General features: G+C 43.1%; 1 protein-coding gene across 4 annotated transcripts in view; it reads left to right on the top strand.

Moving 5' to 3' along the window:
• Positions 1-20,692, top strand: part of Stxbp4 (syntaxin binding protein 4) — a 161,645-nt gene that overhangs the window by 136,589 nt on the left and 4,364 nt on the right. For 3 of the 4 annotated variants that reach the window (XR_388390.4, XM_030245750.1, NM_011505.2), the window contains exon 17: positions 6,889-6,946. Coding sequence is in view for 3 of the 4 variants with exons in the window: in XM_030245750.1 (XP_030101610.1) it covers positions 6,889-6,946 (58 nt within the window). In the remaining variant the exon portion in view is untranslated. Of the gene's footprint in view, positions 1-659; positions 2,218-6,888; positions 6,947-20,692 lie in introns of those variants that run through there. The other variant, XM_006532736.4, reaches the window with a different exon arrangement.

The following is a 20,692-nucleotide window of genomic DNA, read 5'->3' as shown; positions in this document are numbered from 1 at the left end:
CGGAGAAGGACCATGGGCAACTAGGTCACCTATGAAAGTATTTCCACTGTTTTGCCTTCCATGGAGCACCGTCTTTCTGGAGTGGATTTGTGACTTCTAACTTGAAATATGTAACGTCTACATTATATATGACTAAGTACAGTTCATTCTCCCTGCCCCCACCCACCACTGTCAACCTATAACCAAGTCACAGATGCAAAATGCCTGCTGTCCCAGCATTTATTGCAAGTCTAACAGTTAGGGGTATTTAAAGCACAATTCCAAAACGTATATGGTTCTTTTTAGAAATTATTTCCTTAGAAATGTTTCTTGCCCTTGAAATGCTGAATTGTCTAGTTATTTATAGGTCACAACCATCACTTAGTATAATAGATTTCTTTTTCATGGGAAAATTAAGTGGTACTTCCTTTGGCACCACAGTTCATATGTACAAATTAACTTGTACAATCCTAAATCTAACCAAAAAAAAAAAAAAAAGAGTCTAAAATAGACCGTTTTGTCTTTAAGCCTAGAATCTAGCTCATTTCCACTCAAATGATCATCACTTAGAACTCTAAAGCAAGGGCTGGGATGTTGGGGATTCTCTTTGCTCCTCTTGTTCTAGTGAGAGAGTTAAGACTATCATCTGAGGGTTTTCATATTGGTTGTCGGCACTGCAGACGGGCTGGAGCTGTGGAACGAGAAGGACGCTTCAGGGAGTGTCAGCATGGGGCGCACATGCTGACTGAACCGTGTACGAGCACCATGACAGTGAAGGAAGCGGAGACTGAGATTTCTGACACCAAGGAAAGGATTATGGGAAAAGTATGACTTCCCTTCAATAAAACTTGCCCCGTAGCTATTTAAGTTTTTCCTGTGTTAGATGTCTGCGTGACATCAATAAAATCATGAGCAATAAAGAAGCTCCTGTTTTTGTTGCTATTAATAATAATGGCCTCCTTTTGCATATAATTGTATCATTATATATTAACTCATAAAAGTCTCATGATAACAGCACAAGCTAGCGGGAAAGCTATGATGATCACTCATAGAAATGAGAAAGCCGAGGCCCTGCACCGTTATTACCGTGTAACTCAACTTAGAGTCAAGAGCACTGCACATGGAGTTAGATTTTCCGATTCAAAATCAATTGAAAATTTCTCATATGTGATGGTTGTCCTAATCTTCTGTGACACCTTGTCCACTGAACTGAGATCTCTCCTTTCCTCCCTCTCTCCCCCTCCCTCTTCCCTCTCTTTCCTTCCTGTCCCACGCTACAGGCTGAGTCTCCTTGGGCTTGCCACTGGAGCCCTCCAAATGGATCCCGCTGTGCTGAGGTCTGTGTGAGACTCCCTGAGTTGTATGGTCTTTGTCAGATTTACTTGTAGAAGAAGTTCAGTGTCCATTTCCCTCTGTTCCAGCACATGCCCTTCCCCTGCCTCCTTCACTTCACCTTCCAGTTCATCTTGTCAGTCAGTGGCTTGTGCGCCTTCCTCACAGAGACCATCCACAGCACTGTGACTGTGGGAATCGAGGGCGTGCACTCACTCAGACCTCACATCTGTCCAGCTTACTACTCACTGATCATCTCACCAAGGCCGCCTGCTATTCTACCTCCCAATTCTTTTGTCTTCTCTCTCCATTTCAAGGCTGTGGTCCATTTTTCCAATGTTTCTCACTAACCCCTAAGCTCATTTAGCCATCTTTCTTTACACCACACCATTTAACAGGATTCAAAGCCTCACCAAATGATATCACCTACCTTCTGCACGGTATATACAAACAGATGGGAACATTGCTATATTCTAAATACCGGCCCTTATACCCATGGGCAAATGTAGCTCTTACCCCGTTGGCTGTACCTGTAGGGCTTGGCCTTGTGAATTTCCCCCTTCCACATTGCCACATCCACTGGTGTTATCATGACATAGGTCGGGTTTACACAAGCATATTGTTGTGATGTCCTGGGCACAGCATCCCTGTCAAGTCTCGAGGGCCATGAGCTGATTCAGGAGGGCAGCTGTGCTAGTGTTTAGGGCTCTCAGAGGTTCTAACTTAGAACCATAACGGCATCACGCTTTAAAGTATGTTGGTGTGCCTGGCTTTCTGAGCAGTGCTTCCTCCCCTGTGCTCTGCTAAGAGTGTGCACTTTCCCCACTTGCAGGCCTCGTTATCTCTTGAAATTTAGGTAATAAATAAATAAATAAATAATTGGTCTCTGAGTATCTCAAAAAATGGTTTGGGGCTTTTGGGGGTTTCTTTTTATTTTGTTTTTTGTTTTTTGTTTGTTTTGGGGAGTTTGTTTTTGGTTGTTTGAATTCTGTGGCCTTTTCCTGTGTATAATGGGGCCAGAATTCTCTTGCATTCATCCTCAATGGGAGCAAACCTTATTAAGAAACTGCCTGTTCAAGGTTATTCTCTCTATGTAGGTGAGGATATGAGACCCTGTCTCTAAAGAAATCATGGAAAAGGGAAGGGAAGCGAGGGGTAGGATAGGAGGGGGAGGGAAGGGAGGGCAGGGAGAGGGAGAGGAGAGGGAGAAGGAGGAGAGGGGGAGGGGGAGGGGAGGGCAGGGAGAGGGAGAGGAGAGGGAGAAGGAGGAGAGGGAGAGGGAGAGGGCAGGGAGAGGGGAGGGAGAGGGGGAGGGGAGGGGAGGGGAGGGGAGGGGAGGGGAGGGGAGGGGAGGGGAGGGGAGGGGAGGGGAGGGGAGGGGAGGGGAGGGGAGTGGAGTCCTGGCAGTCCTGCTACAGCCTGCAAATCCCCGTGTAATGTTTCTGGTGGGATCTTTTTCCACTTGTGCAGAGGGAGCAGTCCCCTCAGTTCTCAGTGCCAGGCAGCCGGCATGCCAAGGCTTCCTGACTGTGTGCCAGCTCCCTGGAGTGTTCTTTCCTCCTGGGCCTGTGCTGCTGCAGCCTCTTGACCCTGCTGACCCTTTCCCACTGGTTTGCAGTCCCTCTCTGTCCTGGAACTCGGTCTGCCTGTGCAGTGACTTGCTCACGCCACCCTGTAGTTTCCATCCTACCTGAACTCATTGCTGTCATATGCTTATCTATCATTGAGGGGAGGGTGCAATTTATAGCATTTTCTTTTTGGGAGCGGTTTTTGTTTGTTTATATTTGAGACAGGGTCTCCTATATGTTGACTTCAAACTCCCTATACAGCCATGCATGACCTTGAACTCCTGTTTTTCTCGTCTCTGTCTCTGGTGATGGAATGCACCAGCTCACTCAGACCCAATGTGTGCAGCACTGGGGCTGAGAGCCAGGGTTTGGTGCATGATAGGCACACAGTCTCCTGGCTATGCTACATCCTCCTCCTTATTTTTAAATCTGTGAGCTCAAGGTCCATGTTTATTTGCTGATCATTATATATTGAACACCAGAGCAAAATTATGAACACATAATCAATATTTAATAAATTAGCTCTTGGGCCAAACATAACAGAGAATCTGTGGCAACGAAGAGAACGGGAAACAAAGGAGATGGTTTTGTGTGGAACATGGCGGCTTGAACTTGGTTATGCTGAGTGTTAGCTGACAGCCAGGGTTCTAAGTTCAATACATTCAAGACTTTCACTTTGGCAAGATATTCATGCGGGCTTTGGAGTCTTCACCATGAAGGTTTTGGTGAGAAACAGCCTCTGGTGGGAAGAATGTTATTCGAGAGCTCACAACCACTTCCAACCAGAGACAGCTGTGGCTGCTTAGACTTGTCAACAACAGGTTAAAAAAAAAAACTATGAAGGGAGAAGTAGCCTGTAGTTACGAGTATGCTTTGGTTTGTAACAAGTGTTTCCTTATCTGTAACAACAATGATTATTTCAAAGTATTTATATTCTGTTATGGTGATTTCTAAATCATTCCTGTGAAGCAATAAAATCATTACTGCTGGAAAACAGTATATCACAGTCACATATTCTTGTGAGTACCAGAAGAACTCTGTTATATGAAGTGGGCTATTTGTATGTCTCTCTTTTAATTAGACAGTTATTATCTTTTTATTCCTGAGATAACACAGAGAGATTAATTAGTAGTCTCCAGTTCTGTTGATAAGTGCATGAAAAATAGTTCCAGTTCAGATGATAAGTGCACAAAAAATAGGAAACTTTGATCTTCTGAAAAAAAAAAAAAAAGGAGGCATTTATGGTTTTTAGGGCAGATAAATGATCTTTTTTATTTTTATTTTGTTGTTTGACAATTTCATTCACATATATAATGAATTCTGATTTCTCCCTCCTCCCCACTGTCTTTTGCTTCCCTCTTATCCTTATCAGTACCCCTCTCCCTATTGCCTACTTGTCCCCTTCTTATAATCATGACTTTTGGGGTGGTTTTGTGACCCATTTTAGTTAACTAGGGCCTTTTGTATGGTCACTAGATTGAAATTATCCACTGGAACATATAAGGTCATCAGTGGGTATACAGTGGAAAGCAGTGACCCCACCACCATCACCACTGCCTTACCCTACCCCCCAAACCCCTATACCACGCCCATCTATCTTAGCAAATATCTCCACAATGAATAGTAGGGTTCCCTGAGCCTACCTCCATCTAACTGGATGGACATTCTCATTCAGACTCAGAGCAAATATCCACGGCTGCCGTGCATTTGCTGTTGTTCCTGTCATTGCTGATGCAATGACAATGTCTCCCCCCAAACAACTTTTTGGAGCTCCTTTTCCTGTCTTCCAGCTCTTGCGTTCTTCCTATCCCCTTTTCTTCGACATTCCTTGAACCTTCATGGGTTGGTATAGATGTCTTCTTTAGAGCTGAGGGAATGAGTGTTCAGTCAACTTCATTCTAAATTGATCTCATGATTGAAGACATCGTGTTGGGTGTGGCAAGGTGGCTTTGTGAGTAAAGGGGCTTCCATGCAGGTTCAGTGACCTGAATCCAGCCTTGAAAGCCCACATAGAGGTGGAGGGAGATAATCAGATAACCCAGAGCTGGCCTCAGACTCCCAACATGTGCTGCGTGGGCAAGCCCTCGAACACATACATCCTGCACACACACTTACACTCACAATGATAAGCTCTAAAACTCTTTAATAAAAGACTACTATTAATTACAGTGTATCTCTTTCTTTCACTTTATTAAAACCTGCCCAAGCTTGCAGAAACTGGGAACGGATAGAACTGCACCAATCAAACAAGTCATCCAGCAAAGGCCTTAGTCATAGTACAGCCGTTTCTACTTTTCCAGTCTTTGCCATTTTACTCAAAAAACTCAACAGTATTTCTGTCACATAAGTAGGGTCTTTACCTACTGTCATCAGAGTTTTCTTTGCAGGTAAAGGGGCTCGTCGCTCTTAGATGAAATTATCTATTTAAAAGAAAAAGATGGAGAGCGTGTGAAAACAGAAAAGGAGTCAACTGTGTCCTGTAGGGCAGTAACAGTATATCATAGCTGAGCAGTAAATATGAAAGAACACGTGTGCAAGATGTCACTTCCAGAGTTATGCTCATAGGGAGCTCTCAGAAGCATTGATTCCTACTACACTAGGAGTGGGAACATGCAATCATGAAGAGCGGGTGGAAACGCCAAGGCAGCCTTGTTCATATACGGAAGAGATAGTTACAACATTTTGGCCCACAGTCTTAGACTGGAATCAATGTAAAGTAAAATCTTTTCTTTGTTTTTCTTAACCACAAAAAAAGAGACTACTAGCATCTTCTTCTTTAAGAATTGACTGGGAGTGGAGTAGAGGTTCATTTCAGCCATGTCGCTCCACTCTTCCCATAGGCTCACTCTCCCCCTTGCTGGTATTGGGAAGGATGAAAGTCATTGAGTACTTGTTAAGGCTATTTACATTCCCAAACAGTAGGCTACCTGAGACAGGTAACCTATTTTTCAGTGTTTTAATGTATCTTATACCTATCAAAAGAGCTTTGATAACCAGTGTCAGCAGAGCTCACAGGAACACGCAGTTAAAATCTTTAGCTATTCCAGTGTTAGAGCAGAAGTGGTAGAAACCATTGCAGTCTACAGAGACGTCACATAAAATCGGAATATAAGAAAATGTGGCAGCACAACCTGCCAGCATTCCCCCTTCCTTCCAGTCAGGAGACTGAGGCAAGAGGAGCTTAAGTTTAAGGCCAGCCTAGGCTACACAATTAGTCCATGTCCAGCCTATGCAATCTAGTGAGACTCAGTAGAGACGAGAGGGGGAGGTTGGGCCGGGAGAGAGAGGGGTGCTTTGTCCTGTTCTGATGAGAACAGAATTCCTGTTCAGACTATGCCCCTATGCTGCCTACTTACTTCATTCCTTATCCCTTTTTAGCTAACTGTTCTCAATCCCATTACAGAAATGGAAGCTAAGTTTAGCAAATTGTTTGGCCTTTTCTGTTTAGTGCACAAAATTCTTAATTAACAAAGTAAAATGCCACCATCCATTGTAAATCACTTTGCTAAACTTTCAAACTTAATAAGGAATCTTGTCTTGTCCAAAAACTCCTCTCCAACCCCTGCTGATCTGGCACTCATGCCCAATTCCCTGCGGAGCTGAGGGAAAGAATGCAAAGGGAGCCAATTAAAGAAACTTTGAGCCAGAATAGACAAGCAGAGGCCATCTTGTCCATCCCTCTGCCTCCAGGCAAAAACCAGCCACTGCAAACACCAAGTTCTGCACGAATCCTGCTGACAAAAACCCTCACCACATGGAAATGATAAGTCATAATCCGGTTATTGCAACCAAAGCAGATTGTTAACTGTTCAAGACTCTATTTATTGCGTTGTAAAGATGCTGAGTACCAGAGCTCATCTGAATTGTCTTAATTCCCCCTTTCGAGAAAATAATTTTGTGCAAGAAATGCACTCCCAGTAATTGTCAACATAAGGGAGGTTTGTGTCCAGAAAATAAAGTTATCTTCATCATCTTATTAAATGTATTTTTTGGTTTCCTTTCACTCTAGGCTTACCTTACGGGTGGGAGGAAGCTTACACAGCAGATGGAATCAAGTACTTCATCAAGTAAGTACAAGCCGCTCAACCAAGTAAGCAGTTTTGCTCACATCTGGAGAGAACCTGGAAGTTGCAGAATAATCAGCAAAACCAAGAAACCCTCTTGGAGGTTACAAAAATTAGAAACAAGAAATGAAGCCTCGCCATCTCCATTGCATGTGACTTAGATGCTGATATCAGATGTCACTGGAGGGGGTGTGAAACCCTAGGAACAACTTCTAGGGAAATAGCCACAAAAACTGGAACAGAATTGATCGTGATCTGAACTTGAATGTTGCCGGAATTCACTGGCAGGATGAGATCATTGTCAGTCTTGAAAAATTAATATCTAATTTAAAAATCCATTTGTCACATTCTAAAACACAACCAACAGCAGTCATTACCTTTAAATGCTGTACAGAATATACAGGTTATTCGTTCTATAAACAAAGTTTGGTCATTTCTGTTTCCCTGAAGTATTCCTAGACAGGGAAATGTGTAGACTGCATGCCTGCTATCCTGGAACGTATGTGGCTATAAGAAATGTCAGACAGTAAATAACCAAGATAAAAATAGGACACTGTGAACAGCCCTGACCCTGATGTGCTAACAGCAACCTTTAGGATATGTGTACCATCCTAGCATTTTCCATAATTTTTTAGAGAAAGGAAATCAGAGGGTTGAGTTGCTGCCAGGAAGTCCCCAGCTGCTTTACCGAGCCAGCATCAGAAGCCTTCTGAACCAACCACCTTTTCCATTGCACTGGAGCACTGTTCTCAACCTTCCTGATGCTGTGACCCTTCCATACAGTTACTCATGTTGTGATGACCTCCAACCATAAAGTCAGTTATGTTGCTACCTCGTAACTATAATTTTGCTAGTGTTATGGCCAGAATGTAAATATCTGATATGCAGGATATCTGATGTTCGACCCCAAAGAGGCCTCAACCCACAGATTGAAGACCTCTGTGCTAGGTTTTCACTCATAGAGACCTCGAAAGCCTGAGCAGGAGAAGACTCTCTTGTGCTGGGCTAGGCAATATTTCCCTGTGTACAGTGGGCTGTCACGTTTCTACCATGTTCTGATTAAGTCCTCTCATGTCACAACTGAGAGTTGCTTGGAGAGCTCCACCTCCCCCTGGGGTCCCTAGAAGTCTCCTGCACATCCTTTTGGCAAATGGGGCAAAAGAAATTCTCCTGCTGTCTTTTCAAATGTGTCCATGCTTTCCAAGAAATACGCAGATGTTGCTTTCTGAAACCCTGTACCTCTACGTAGGTTCCTGTACCCCCCTGAACTCTAGTGTCTCTTCACACCAGAAGAGTACTGTGACCATTTTAGAGATGCTGGTGTTAAGTACCCACCATGTGCCCTGAATTCAGGAAATGGCCACTAGCTACTTACCATTAGTTTTCATTGCGGAAAGATATCATGTCAAGAAAGTACAACGTCGGCAGATCATCGCCTTACAAAGATCACGAATTCAAAGCTTCCTATTTGTAAAAATTTAAGGAAGAATCCAAGAGATGCCTGGCAGTTTTCATGGCTTTTTTTTTTCCTGTTCTGTTTGGTGGGTGATAAAGCAGAGATGCAGTTTATAGCATGAAGTCGAGAGAAGTCTTGGAATCCCATGTGTAGATCACACTCAACAGCCAACTGCTCACTTCCAGAAACATTCCCCTTCTGGAGACAAACCTACTCCTTGATACACTGCATTGATCACGTCTGGTTCCTGGGAGAGTTTATGCCCTGTGCTGTATAGAGGGTAGAAAAGGGAACCACCATATTCTAATTTGTATCCAGCCTCAGCCGATGCTCACTGGCCAGGAGCACACTGAGTGTATTTTTCCATTTGTCACATCATTTAGTCCTCTTAAGAATGCAGAAGCTAATAGGCAAGGTTTCATGTTGATGACATCATGTCATCATGATCACGTGGTGGTGATGACGAGCTGCAGCTCAACCTCAACCATGCCTCCTGAAAGGTCTCCCAAGGAAAGGCATGACTGAAAGAAGGAAAACCAGCACTCATTAGTAACTGAGATTCTACATTCAAACGCCTCTGAAAATGTCCAAGTCTGCACCCTGTAGAGTTCTTTTACCTAAGCTGTGCAGTCTGTCAGTCTGTCCGACCTCACAGCTAAGTGGCAGGGCCTAACTAATGCTCTGTGGGAAAAGGCTACTGAGAAGAGTTGCCTATATCATAGAATGGAACAGACCCAAATATGGCCAGCCAGAGAAATAATATGTCCAACTGCCTGGTCTCCAGCTGGGTGAGCTATAGGCCCTTAGAAAGTAGAAGGGCTTTTAGGCTGGACTTCTACTGTAATCCGTGGAGCATAAGAAGAGGAACCAAAAGTGAAATCCAGCAAGCTCTGGCCACTCCAAGGTCTAACTCAGTTCCTAGGGAAGGAATCGAAAGAGTGGACATTTACCCAGCCTCTTTGGCTACACTCAGAAAACATAGCCCAAAGTCTCTTCATCAGTTCTTTTCATTGACCTTATTCATGATGTAGGAGGAAAGCAAAAAAAAAAAAAAAGAAAGAAAGAAAGAAAGAAAGAAAGAAAGAAAGAAAGAAAGAAAGAAAGAAAGAAAGAAAGAAAACAGACTCTTTTCCAAAGGGCATGGGGTGGGAATCACTCTCACACTGCTGCAGCAGAGACTGTCAAAGAGGCTAAACTAAACTCAGCAAGGTCACCTCCGATCAAACTGCAGAGCCCAGATAGAAACACAAACACACACACACACACACACACACACACACACACACACACACTCAGGCTGCAATCCCTCCTTCTTCCTGATTTTAAGGTCGTCTGTTGACACATGCCAAAAAGGACATTTTAAACAGATGTAGAATGTTATACTTTGTCCATTTTAAAATAACAGGTGCTTCAAAGAACAAGAAGTTATCTTCTGTAGATTAGAAGGTCAAAGAAGGAATAAGAAAATCTAATAGTACTCTAGTCCCTGCCTCTTGGAAGAGCGGGCTGCTTGCCATGACTTAGGAGCTTGGCCCTGTTGAAGCAACAAGATGGGAACAATATTCTTCCCGTTCCGTATGTGTTATTTCTTCTTATGTGTTATGTCCCTAGCTTCTTCTAGGGGACCTAGTGAATGAAGCTGTTATGAGTCCCCATCATTAGGCATATGCAGCGGGTTTTGCAGGGGTTACTAGGCCCCTCGCCATAGCAGACTCAGTTGCATCTCTAGCTGACCTGGATCTGCCCATCCGTCTCTTACCCCCATTCCTTTGCTGGGGGATTTCGTTTGATGAGGATTGGAAGGCCAGAGAGGCAGACTGCTTTGAATCCTCACCAGTAGACTTTAAATGTGGGTCTACAGGGGTGCTCATGTGAGCGGAGGACATCCTTCCGATGCAGGTAGCTCCAGTTGCGAAAGAAGGCCTTCTGGATTGGGGACACAGAGACTGATCTTTGGACCTGGAGAAACCTGGATTGTATTGCCAGTGTCTCCACAGCATAGCTCCTTAACATGTGCATGCTTTAATTTCCACTTAGTAAAGTCCTTGCCCCCCATCAAAAAAAAACATTAAATGAAGCTTAGCCTCTTTAGCCCCCCTCACTCTCTGACATTTTGATGGGGGCTTTAGCCACACTCCGTGATGTTCCCAGATGAGTAAAGCATGCACAAGTCTCCTGATACCATTTTCAGAAATACTGTTATTAATTTCTTTTCATTCTTATTCCACCCCAGTCAAAATTTTTAACCTGGGCCACCTATGTTCATCTTTTGAGGGAGAAGTGGTTCATTTAGAGGTAGCTACTTTGTAGGCAAGAAATAGCTTCACTTAAAAGGAACGACTAAAATTACTCTCCCAAGACTCTGGGGGGGGGGGGGGCGATGGTCTGCATGCATATGATCTCCTGACAGAAATTGGCACCTGTCACTGCCATCCCCAAAATGGAACTGTTACATCTGAAGGAAGGCAAGCTTCAGGCAAGGGAATGACTGTGAGAGCTGCCTTGAGCATGCCCAGGCACTTACGGTCCTTGTAGAGGATTTCTGTCCATCCACATGACCCTAATACCTCCATTGAATACTGTGTCATCTGCTATATTCTGACAGAGAGGAAGCTTGTCACCCACCCATGTAAACGTCACCAGAGCCAGCGTTTCATACGACTGACAGACATGTGCTTCTTTGCATATGCGCATGTGCATGCAGGCATACTCACTTGCCATAAATAAATATGTAAATCTATACACACATATTTGTATAGAAAATAGCACTGCATTCTGGGAAAGACTTTCCTACTTTCTCATAAGAAAGTTCTAGCATTCTTAAACTTAATTAATAAAATGGCCAGCACCTTAAGCATGCTGTAAGATGATTATCTGGCTGGATGGCCATTTTTCCACCTAAGTTCTTTTTTGTTTGGTGTGTATTTTATCATGTAAGATAGGGTGGGGCACACGCAGGCCACAGTTCGAGCGTGGAGACTAAAGGAAAGCTTTTCCAAGAGTCACCTCCTTCTGATTGTTCTGAGGCAGCTGACGTGATTTCTGTAGCTGCTCTTAGCAAACTTGCAGAGTCTCCGGTCTCTTCCCCCCCATCTTTCCGTAGGAGTACTGGGAGTACAGGTGTGAGCCACTGCATCTGGCTCTTACCCATGGGCTCCAGAGCCTCAACAGACCAGGGCTTGTTGTCGGGCACGTTTATCGGAGCTTTATCCAGTGAAAGCTCTCCCAGCCCCTCTACCCAGCTGCTTTTCATCCTCGTGAAGTCACATACTATGAAATGTTTATTGACATTTTTTGTCATGACTCTACTTTAGAACTAGGCATACTTTTGGTGTATGGCGTATGACAAAATTACTATGAGTTCTGCTTGTAAAACTGAATCTGTCATAAATTGGACACCCCTACCAATTGATTTCATTGTATTGGTTTATCTTTATGTTGGGAGATTTGGATTCAGTGTGATTAGTGGTTATTAACTCTCCATTTCTGCATTTTAAGTTGTCTTCAAATTTTGAAGCTTAAAATAATATATATTTACTTTCTCACCCAGTTTCCAATTCCCAGCAGGACGAGAGTGGCATTCCGTAGTATCTGGGACTCTCACCCTTGCCTCCTCACTCTGCTCCGTCCCTGGCTTTCTCTCTGGATCTCTCATGGATCTCTCACGGAGGTGTCATACTATCTGTTAAAGGGCTGAGAAATGAAGCATCGCTTAGCAGGCTCCCTAGCACACTTGCAGCAGACACACTCAGGATGCTATTGGCACGATGCTCCAGTTCCTCCCCGTGTCTCAGGCATTAGGGATCTAAGGATATCCTCAACAGAACAAGAGATGAGAGATCCCAGACAGATGCGGCAGGATGTCGTCTATAACCAGTCTCAGAAGTGCATGTTCTGCCATCGCATAAGTCACAGGTCGCAAGGATCAACCTGGTGCATGTCAGAGGCAATGACCTGGGAGTGTGGATTCCAGAAATCTGGGATCACTGGGAGAGGACGCCAACCAAAAGGCATATTAAGCCGGGTGTGGTGGTGCATGCCTTTAATCCCAGCACTCGGGAGCCAGAGGCAGGCAAATCTCTGAGTTCGAGGCCAGCCTGGTCTACAAAGTGAGTTCCAGAACAGCCAGGGCTACACAGAGAAACCCTGTCTCAAAAAAGCAAAAACAAAAAACAAACAAACAAAAGGCACATTAAAATATGGTATATGCATATCTAATATATGTGCATAAGTAATATAGAAATCTTAATATCAAATGCTTGCTTTCAATACCAAATTATATTCCTGGCCACATACACCTTTACCCACTGAGCAATCTTGCTGACCTTTATAGAATTTAAAAATCAGAAAATACAACATGAATAATTAGGAGTTCTGGTGTCTTAGATCCTAGCTGTCTTTTACAGATGTTACCCGAAGTGACAGTAATGCAAGGAGAAATCAAGGCGCTGGTGGAGGGAAGGAAACGGGGAGTGTGGGTTCTGGTGGGAAATACGAAACTACTCATATTTGCTTGGTAAATCCATGGCAAATTAATTCAGCTGCACTTGAGACATTGTCGAGAACTCCCCCGCCCCAAGACCTCGTGAGTTGATCGGTTTGCTTCCTTTTCTGTGAGTTAGGTTGTTGCCAGTGACAGACTAGTGTAATCTGTGGCTCATTTGAAGAGAGATGAGGACAGGTTTTATGCCCCTGACTTCAGGTTCAAGGAGAATGTGTTGAGGCTCCTCGGGACTTCCGCGTGTATAAGAATGAAAGCTTACAGGAAGAGCCCACAGAGACCTGAAGGGGGAAATGTGCGTCTTCTCAAATGGCTCTCCAAAACCACTTCTGACAAAGCTGTGGGGCCTGCAATCAATCTGCACAGATAGGGAGGTCTTCCACCTACGCTGAGCTGTCTGGCAGGAATCTTAATCCAAAGCTGAAGGTCAGGCCCGAACTGGCTCTGTGGTAACTGGTTAGAGGCAGGCATTACCTGGCACAGAGCAGGGCACACATGGGGACTAAAGTTCAAGCGAATGAACACTGCTGGCAAGTTGGAGAAGCCATTGAAGGGAGAAGAGGACATCTGGTAGGTGTGGATTTTAATGTTGATGCCACCACATTTGAGGGTGACATGGTAGGTCATTTCCATCCCTCTGTAATTCTGATTCCTACCTGAGAACAGGGAGAGTCGGAGAATTGGATGCACTCTGAGGCGTGAAGCTCCTCGCAGAGTCCCTGGCACCGGCTGAGCGCTGCGCAGACGTCTGGTTCCCAGGCCTGCTTCACACTGCCACTGTTTGCCAGTGAAAGTTTTAAATAACATTTGTGCAGCTGCAAATAGGAACTGGTAGCCAAAACCTACATCCATACAGCTCTCTGGCCAGCCAACAGCCCTGTGCTGGGAGCAGAACGGCTGCATTGACTACAGGCCCAAGACAACTTGCCCAGGATCAACTATAAATATCTACAAAGGGGTGTAAAGAGGTATAGGAATATGAAGTTCTGGAGAAGAAATTGTCATTTAAATGAAAGGCCAGCCAGCTGGCTTGGATTGCTCAGGATGGCAAACCCCCTGAAATCAATAAATTTCTAAATCTAGACACAGAGCAGGGAGCTCTGTGCCCACTTAGCCAAAGACAGGTACAGCTTTGCCTGAATCGTGTTTTCCAGTGCCCCATTGGGGTGTTATAAGCCCATTCCCTGAGAACACGTGACTTTCTATTTTTATAGATATTTTTAGCAAGTACTGAATTTTTTTTCATCAAATCTTTCTCTGCTAGGTTTGGTTGCTGTATTAGTCTGCTGGTGCTACTGTAAGGAAATGCCACAGGCAAGAAGCTTAAAGAGCAGAAATGTTTCTCACAGCCCTGAGAGCCAAAGTCTAAACACTAGACTCTAAAGTGTCAGCAGGACTGGTTTCTGACGAGGCAGCTGCTACACTCTCACCCGGTCCTCTGTGTGTGTGTGTGTGTGTGTGTGTGTGTGTGTGTGTGTGTGTGGAGACAGACAGACAGACAGACAGACAGACAGACAGACAGACAGACAAATGGAGGGAGGAGGGTAGAAAGGAGGGAGAGAAGAGATCACTGTATTGTTCCTCTTATCACAAGGACACAGAGGTCCCTTCAGGCCAGTATGACCTCATCTAAGCCTTATTAGCTTGCCCTGCACAGTCTCCAAAACCGTGGCTTTTGGTGAGTCTTACCAGGGCATGGCACTTTTCCCTTCGCTTTCTCCTTTCCTTCTTAGGTTCTCATGACAGCAGGCAAGCACTCTGCACGGAATTACACCTCCAGCTCCTTTTACCTTTCTGTTTGACACAGGGTCTCTCTATGTTGCCCAGGCTGGTTTTGAACTCATAATCTTCCTGCCTTAGCCCCCCCAAATAGCTGGGATTACAGGTTCATGCCAGTAGACCTGGCTGCCTTAACTTAGTTTCCATCGACCCTACTCTTGCTAATATTTGCCTAGTCTCCTGCATATTACAAAAGTTAACTTAGCTAGTGTCTTTCCCTCTGGGTGCTACTCTGCAGGAGAAGCAGAGAGACCCTTGAGGTGGGAAGGCCCCAGAACCTATAACAGCCCTGTTGGTATGCAAGATGGAGCTGTGTACAGATGTGTAGTCAATAAGAAAAAAGAGTGATTGGCACTCTACATCACAGCCCCAGCCCTGGTTCTGTGTAACACTGGAATGATCACTTTAACCCTCTATGCCTCAACTTTGTCAACTGTGAAAGAAAAGAGCAAAATATGGGGGGGGGGGGTTGAGATTTTTTTAAATGAAAAGTAAATAGGAAACATATTAAGGGACGTTGCAGACTAGAAATTGCTTGTCTAATGTAAATCATATCCAGCTGCCTCTGACCAGAGCATCTGTTTGTGGGTTTGCTTTGTGAGATGAGATCCCTATGTAGTCTAGGCTGGCCTCGAACTCACAGTCCTCCTGTCTCAGCCTCCCACTGCTGGGATGGCAGGGATGCACCACCATGCCAACTTGAAGTCTGCATGGAATTTGTAATCTCATAGCCAGGGGGCTGCAGTGGTCTCCCTGGATCACAGCAGCACTTTGGTGAGGAGTGTCAGCATTTATCTCCAAGAAAATCTCCATCTGACAGTGGGAGCCTTTGGGGTCTAGAAACATGGATTGGGCTTATTTGATCATTTCATAGGCTGGGAAATCCTGGTGTGGTATAAAGTCCTAAGCAGGATCGTTCATCTTCACTGTTATCTTTGATAGCATATATAACATTTTGTACTCTAGTTGTTAATACAAGAATCTTTTTTTTAACTAAGGATTGTATTCCTTTACAATGAACAATTAAATCTTAAAGCCTGGGATTCTAATAACTTTACTTAGACTGCTGTCTATTTAGAAAGTAAACTCAACCCCAAATTGTTTCAATTATTATACAGCTTTATTGCTTGCCCCAAATGAATAAATAGATCTTGCAAGTCAATTGGAGTGAGACTCTTGGTAAGGGGAGCTGGGGGTGCTAATTACTTGGTGATGCCGGTGCTATTTGGATGACTCTAATTTCCCTGATAATACTCAATTTCTATAAACACATATAAACCAATTAGGGGAAATCCACCTCATTATCACATTTGGGAATTACCTGGTCTTGTAAATAGGCTAGTGTGCCAGCCCCAGTGCTGTGACTACAGTGGGCTTCGGAGGGATTTATAGTGATGCGTCAAGCACACATTGACGCCATACACGGTGTGTGACGGCGCCTGGTTACTGCTGAGGAAGCACACAGCCTCTGACCAGGCTTCACAAAAGCCTTTATTTTCTCAGTTGCTCACTGCACGGTTCTCATGAATTTCATAGGAAAGGATTTTTAAAAGGCATAATAGCTTTACATATATAATCTATGATCATTGAGTTAATCCTTTAATTAATTTCATTTTGCAAAGCTGAAGAGCCCTTTCCTAAAGGTCACTTAATCCATCCCAGAGCCTCTTCACATATTGCTATGGAAACCAGCCTGGATAATAGATGGATTGAACATAATGGGGGAATTCTCAGAAGTCATTAGTTGGATCTAGGTGCTGGTTCTGCCGTGTGCTGGCCGGTCCTATGACCTGGAGTAAACTATGCCATTTTCTCAGCATCGTTCCCTCCTATCAGTGACCCAGCTGATCATACTTGCAAAGGCAGCAGCATCCAAAACAGCCAGGATTTAAGGCTCATGAGAGAAGCACAGAGGTCCTTTGTGTGCTGCGCTGGCCAAGTCTCGGGATTGTTTTTTAGTACCATTGAAAGTGTGCTGACAGCAGCCTGAAGCAGCTTCAGAACCTGTGCTTCCTGACCTTAGAGGTGGTCGCCTTCAGAATCCCTGTCAGCTTCATGGCTTTACAAACCCCTTCCTCCTGTAGCACCTACCTACTTAACGCTTTTATGGGTTCTTTGCTTCTTTTAATTGCTTGTGTGTGTGTGTGTGTGTGTGTGTGTGTGTGTGTGTGTGTGTGTGTGTCTATGTTTTACCTCCATATGTCTGTACACCACACACCCTTGGAGGTCATAAGAAAGTGCCCTGTCCATGGTACTTGAGTTCCTGAGGCTGTGCACCCACATCCTGGTGTGGGTGCTGGAAACCAAACCTAGGTCCCCTGCAAGAGCAGCGAGTGCTCCTAATCACTGAGCCAGCTCCAGCCCCTTTTATGGTTTTGTTGTGATCAATTTAATTTCAGTAGAAAATAATGATGTCAGAATCAATATACAACTAGTTGAAATTGATTTGAATCATTTGGTGGGTTTTGGGAGGATATGGAAAATGTTAAGATGTTTATTATATATTACAGTAAAAATCAAGCCCAGGCCTCTATAACTTGTTTTGTAATACTTACTATTTAAAAAGAGCATTGAAATTTCAATATTGGTATATTTCACATAGCATGAAATATATTCCTAATTTACTGATTTTAATGTATAAAATGTATGTATATATGTATATACTAGCTTCCTCTCCAGATACTGTCTTCCTGCTTGGCACTGATTAAAACTAACATATACTGCAACAGATCTGCTTTGGGCGGCTTGATGGTCACGGGACCATGCAGGATCCCTGGCTATTGAGTGTATGGCTTATCTTCTGAGTGTCAAACCTGAGATCCAGACCCCTTCTGTCTGGCTCTGCCATTTCTAAGGTGGTGTGTTGTCTGCAGTCAGTGAGTGACTGTGGAGTGAGAGCAAAGGAGACATTTCAGCTTCTTAATGACCCCTCCTCCAGCTCTCAGAGGAAAGGCAGTATGTCTGCCCCTTCACACTGGGCTCAGAGGAGGATGCAAGTGGGGCTGGGGGACATAGGCTCTGCTGGGGCAGCTGCAGTGTGGGATGGAAAACAGGGCAGTCCAACAAAGGTTACGTGACAAAGGACAGATGTACCAACTCTGTCTGGCAGTCCCATGTATAGGTGCCAGTGTTCATCGGACATATTTTTGGCTTTATTATGTGAAGGTTTCACTGTGATGATAAATGTGGATCACTGTTAAAGTTATGAATCGCTATAATATATGTTTCTTGCTTTTAAAAATTAATTATATAAGTTTTGGAACTCCTGAAACTTTTTTTTCTGTTTTTCTTTTTTCATCTTCATTACTATATAGTAATCAACATCAATCGGAGTAGGTTATCTTAAAAAAAAAATAGTGACCATTAAAACAAATATTCTTGCCTTGAATTTTCAAAATGTGTTCTTTCAAATACATGTTTGTATAGATAGGTAGATTCTTGTAAACAATTTTATAGCTGAGACCTAAAGATGTTTTAATTAATTGAATCTTAATATCTGATATCTGTTTTATATTTCATAGAAAGTGTCATAAAGTAAAAATCAAATTCTAATTTGTTATCTTTAAAACAAGCACTCTTTTAAGTATAAATCTTTTGCCATCATTAATACTTGTATTTTGTAGCCGTTTATAAATTTCTCCAGCGCTTCGATATTCCTGGGTCCTGAACCAAAATATATTAAGAAGTCTTTGCTTCTTCTTACTTTCTGATTATATATAATATCAAAATAAAGTTATATATTACATATATAATTATTCCCCTTAAATTACACTAGATATTTATTACTTTTGGTTCATTATCCTGCAACTTTGTCTTAAGCATGATAAAATAATCCAGGCAAGTCTTCCTAAATTAACAGTGAGCAATCCGCAGTGGAGAGTGAACGGGAGGACATCTTTTACCATCACATTTAAAAAGGAATTCTATAGAGCTGTTGCACTTTTTGTGCTTAAGTCACTTTTTACTAGGGACTGTCCTTAGTTTTTATTTTGAAATAATTTAGTTTGCTTCTCTTTTTGAAAGAACACAGCCAAGCCTTTAATCTCAGCACTCGGGAGGCAGAGGCAGGAACATTTCTGAGTTCAAGGACAGCCAAGGCTACACAGAGAAACCCTGTCTCGAAAAACCAAAAAAAAAAAAAAAAAAAAAAAAGAAAGAAAGAAAGAAAGAACACATTTTGATCCTCTAGCTAAGAAGTAAGAAACATAAGGAGGGTAATTATAATGAGATTTAAATAATTTACTTATCATTTCCGTGCCAATAAAATAAAGCGTGTTCTCTTGGATTTTTTTTTTTTTTAGGTAAACTCCGCAGTATGTCTTTTAATTTACTACTATTATTTTTTAAAGCAGAAAGCATTGGCAACTTAACTGCTTGATAGTTATTGATCTCCAACAACAGATCTGTCAACCATTTAGAAAAAATAATATTAGCCTTTCAGATGACTGCTTGACTCCCCAGGTCAGATCAGATGCAGTGTCTCTGCAGAAACATTTGCCAGGGACACTGTGTATTCAGATGAGGACATTTTATATCTCACAGCCAGGTCCATTTGTTTACCAGCCCTCTAAATTTTTCATTTTAAACTACAACATCTCCCTTTATGAACCATGAGGTCCTTATTAATTAAACAGAGTAGTCAGCTGGACTGATTTATTCTCTAGCCTCAGCTGAATAACCAGGCACACAAACCAGGGAGGAAATATTTCTAATACTAGAATGTTCTCCAGGCCAGTAAATCTAGGATTATCTCATCATACTGATTATGTCCAAGAGCATTAGCCACAGTGCTTAGTTAGACATAAAATTGAGTGGTGGACTCCAGACTGGCTCCTCTCCAGCATAACTGGCAGAGTTCCAGAGTGTCCTCACGCTAATCAAGAAGCCCAAATTATCAATCAAACACTTCTTGAATATCTACTCATTGCCTGGGCAGGCTTCAGGAGTTCTGTGTCATTGGTTCTAGGTGTTTTGTGTGGTTGTGGTGGTGGTGTTGTGTTGCTGTTGTTGTTATTGCTGCTGCTGCTGTTATTTTCAGAGATCCACTTGTAGACTGTTAAGCACCAAAAAGCATTTCTTTATTGCCTAGGCTTTATTTTTGTAGTAAATAGTTATTGGGATTTCAGGTTTAATGTTTAAAGGTATGTCCAGGTAGGGTGTGTGTGTGTGTGTGTGTGTGTGTGTGTGTGTGTGTGTGTATGTGTGTGATGTATGTGTGTGTGTGTGTGTGTGTGTGTGTGTGTGTGTGTGTGTGTTCCTTTACTAGGAAAATTAAGCTACCATCTCAGGCTTGTCTTCTGTACAGAAAAGTACACTGTGAATATAAGAGTCAAATATTATGGAATGACCTTGGAATGAGGTCACATTTTGTCAATAAAACATCTTTATAAAGGTTATTAACAGGGACAGATTGCAAGTACCATTTTCTACTATAGGTGGTAGAGTCAGTGACTCTCTTTTTCTTAGATGTCCTGCTTTGGATTACTCTGAGTTACCAATTCACCAATGTCTATGGGGTTACACAGTTAATATTTCAAGAACAAGAATATCACTTGCAAAACTTGGTTTTCTTGCTTCCTGCTCTCCCCATCCGGGTAACATTATAAGGGAAGCAGTAGTTAAATTAGAGATCGTATGGGTTCAGATGGAAGGACTCATATGGAGAAATTTCTTCTTTGGAGTAAGTGTGCCCTGACTCACTAGGGAAGAGAAATGCCCTCCAGAATCATACTGTAGAATTTTTCTTGACCCAGAATTGAGTAGAGCCGAGTATTTCTCAAGTAAATGACAGTGTATGCTTTGTCGTTTGGCCTGGTCTTTGGAGTGGAGTGGGGAATGAACACTGGAAAGGAGGGCAGCAGACAAACTCCAGAGGTGTTGCACACAGCTACACAGCCACAGACATACTCACAGACAGTGTCCTTCAGATGAGGAAACAGGAGTTTGAGGTGATATGTTCATCTTCATTCATGGTTATAAAAGACCCTAAAACCTCTCCAAGCCTTCTTAACAC

Source organism: Mus musculus, chromosome 11, assembly GCF_000001635.26.
Source record: "Mus musculus strain C57BL/6J chromosome 11, GRCm38.p6 C57BL/6J".
Lineage (NCBI taxonomy): Eukaryota > Metazoa > Chordata > Mammalia > Rodentia > Muridae > Mus > Mus musculus.
The sequence above is the reverse complement of the archived record's forward strand: the minus strand, read 5'-3'. Positions and strand labels throughout refer to the sequence as shown.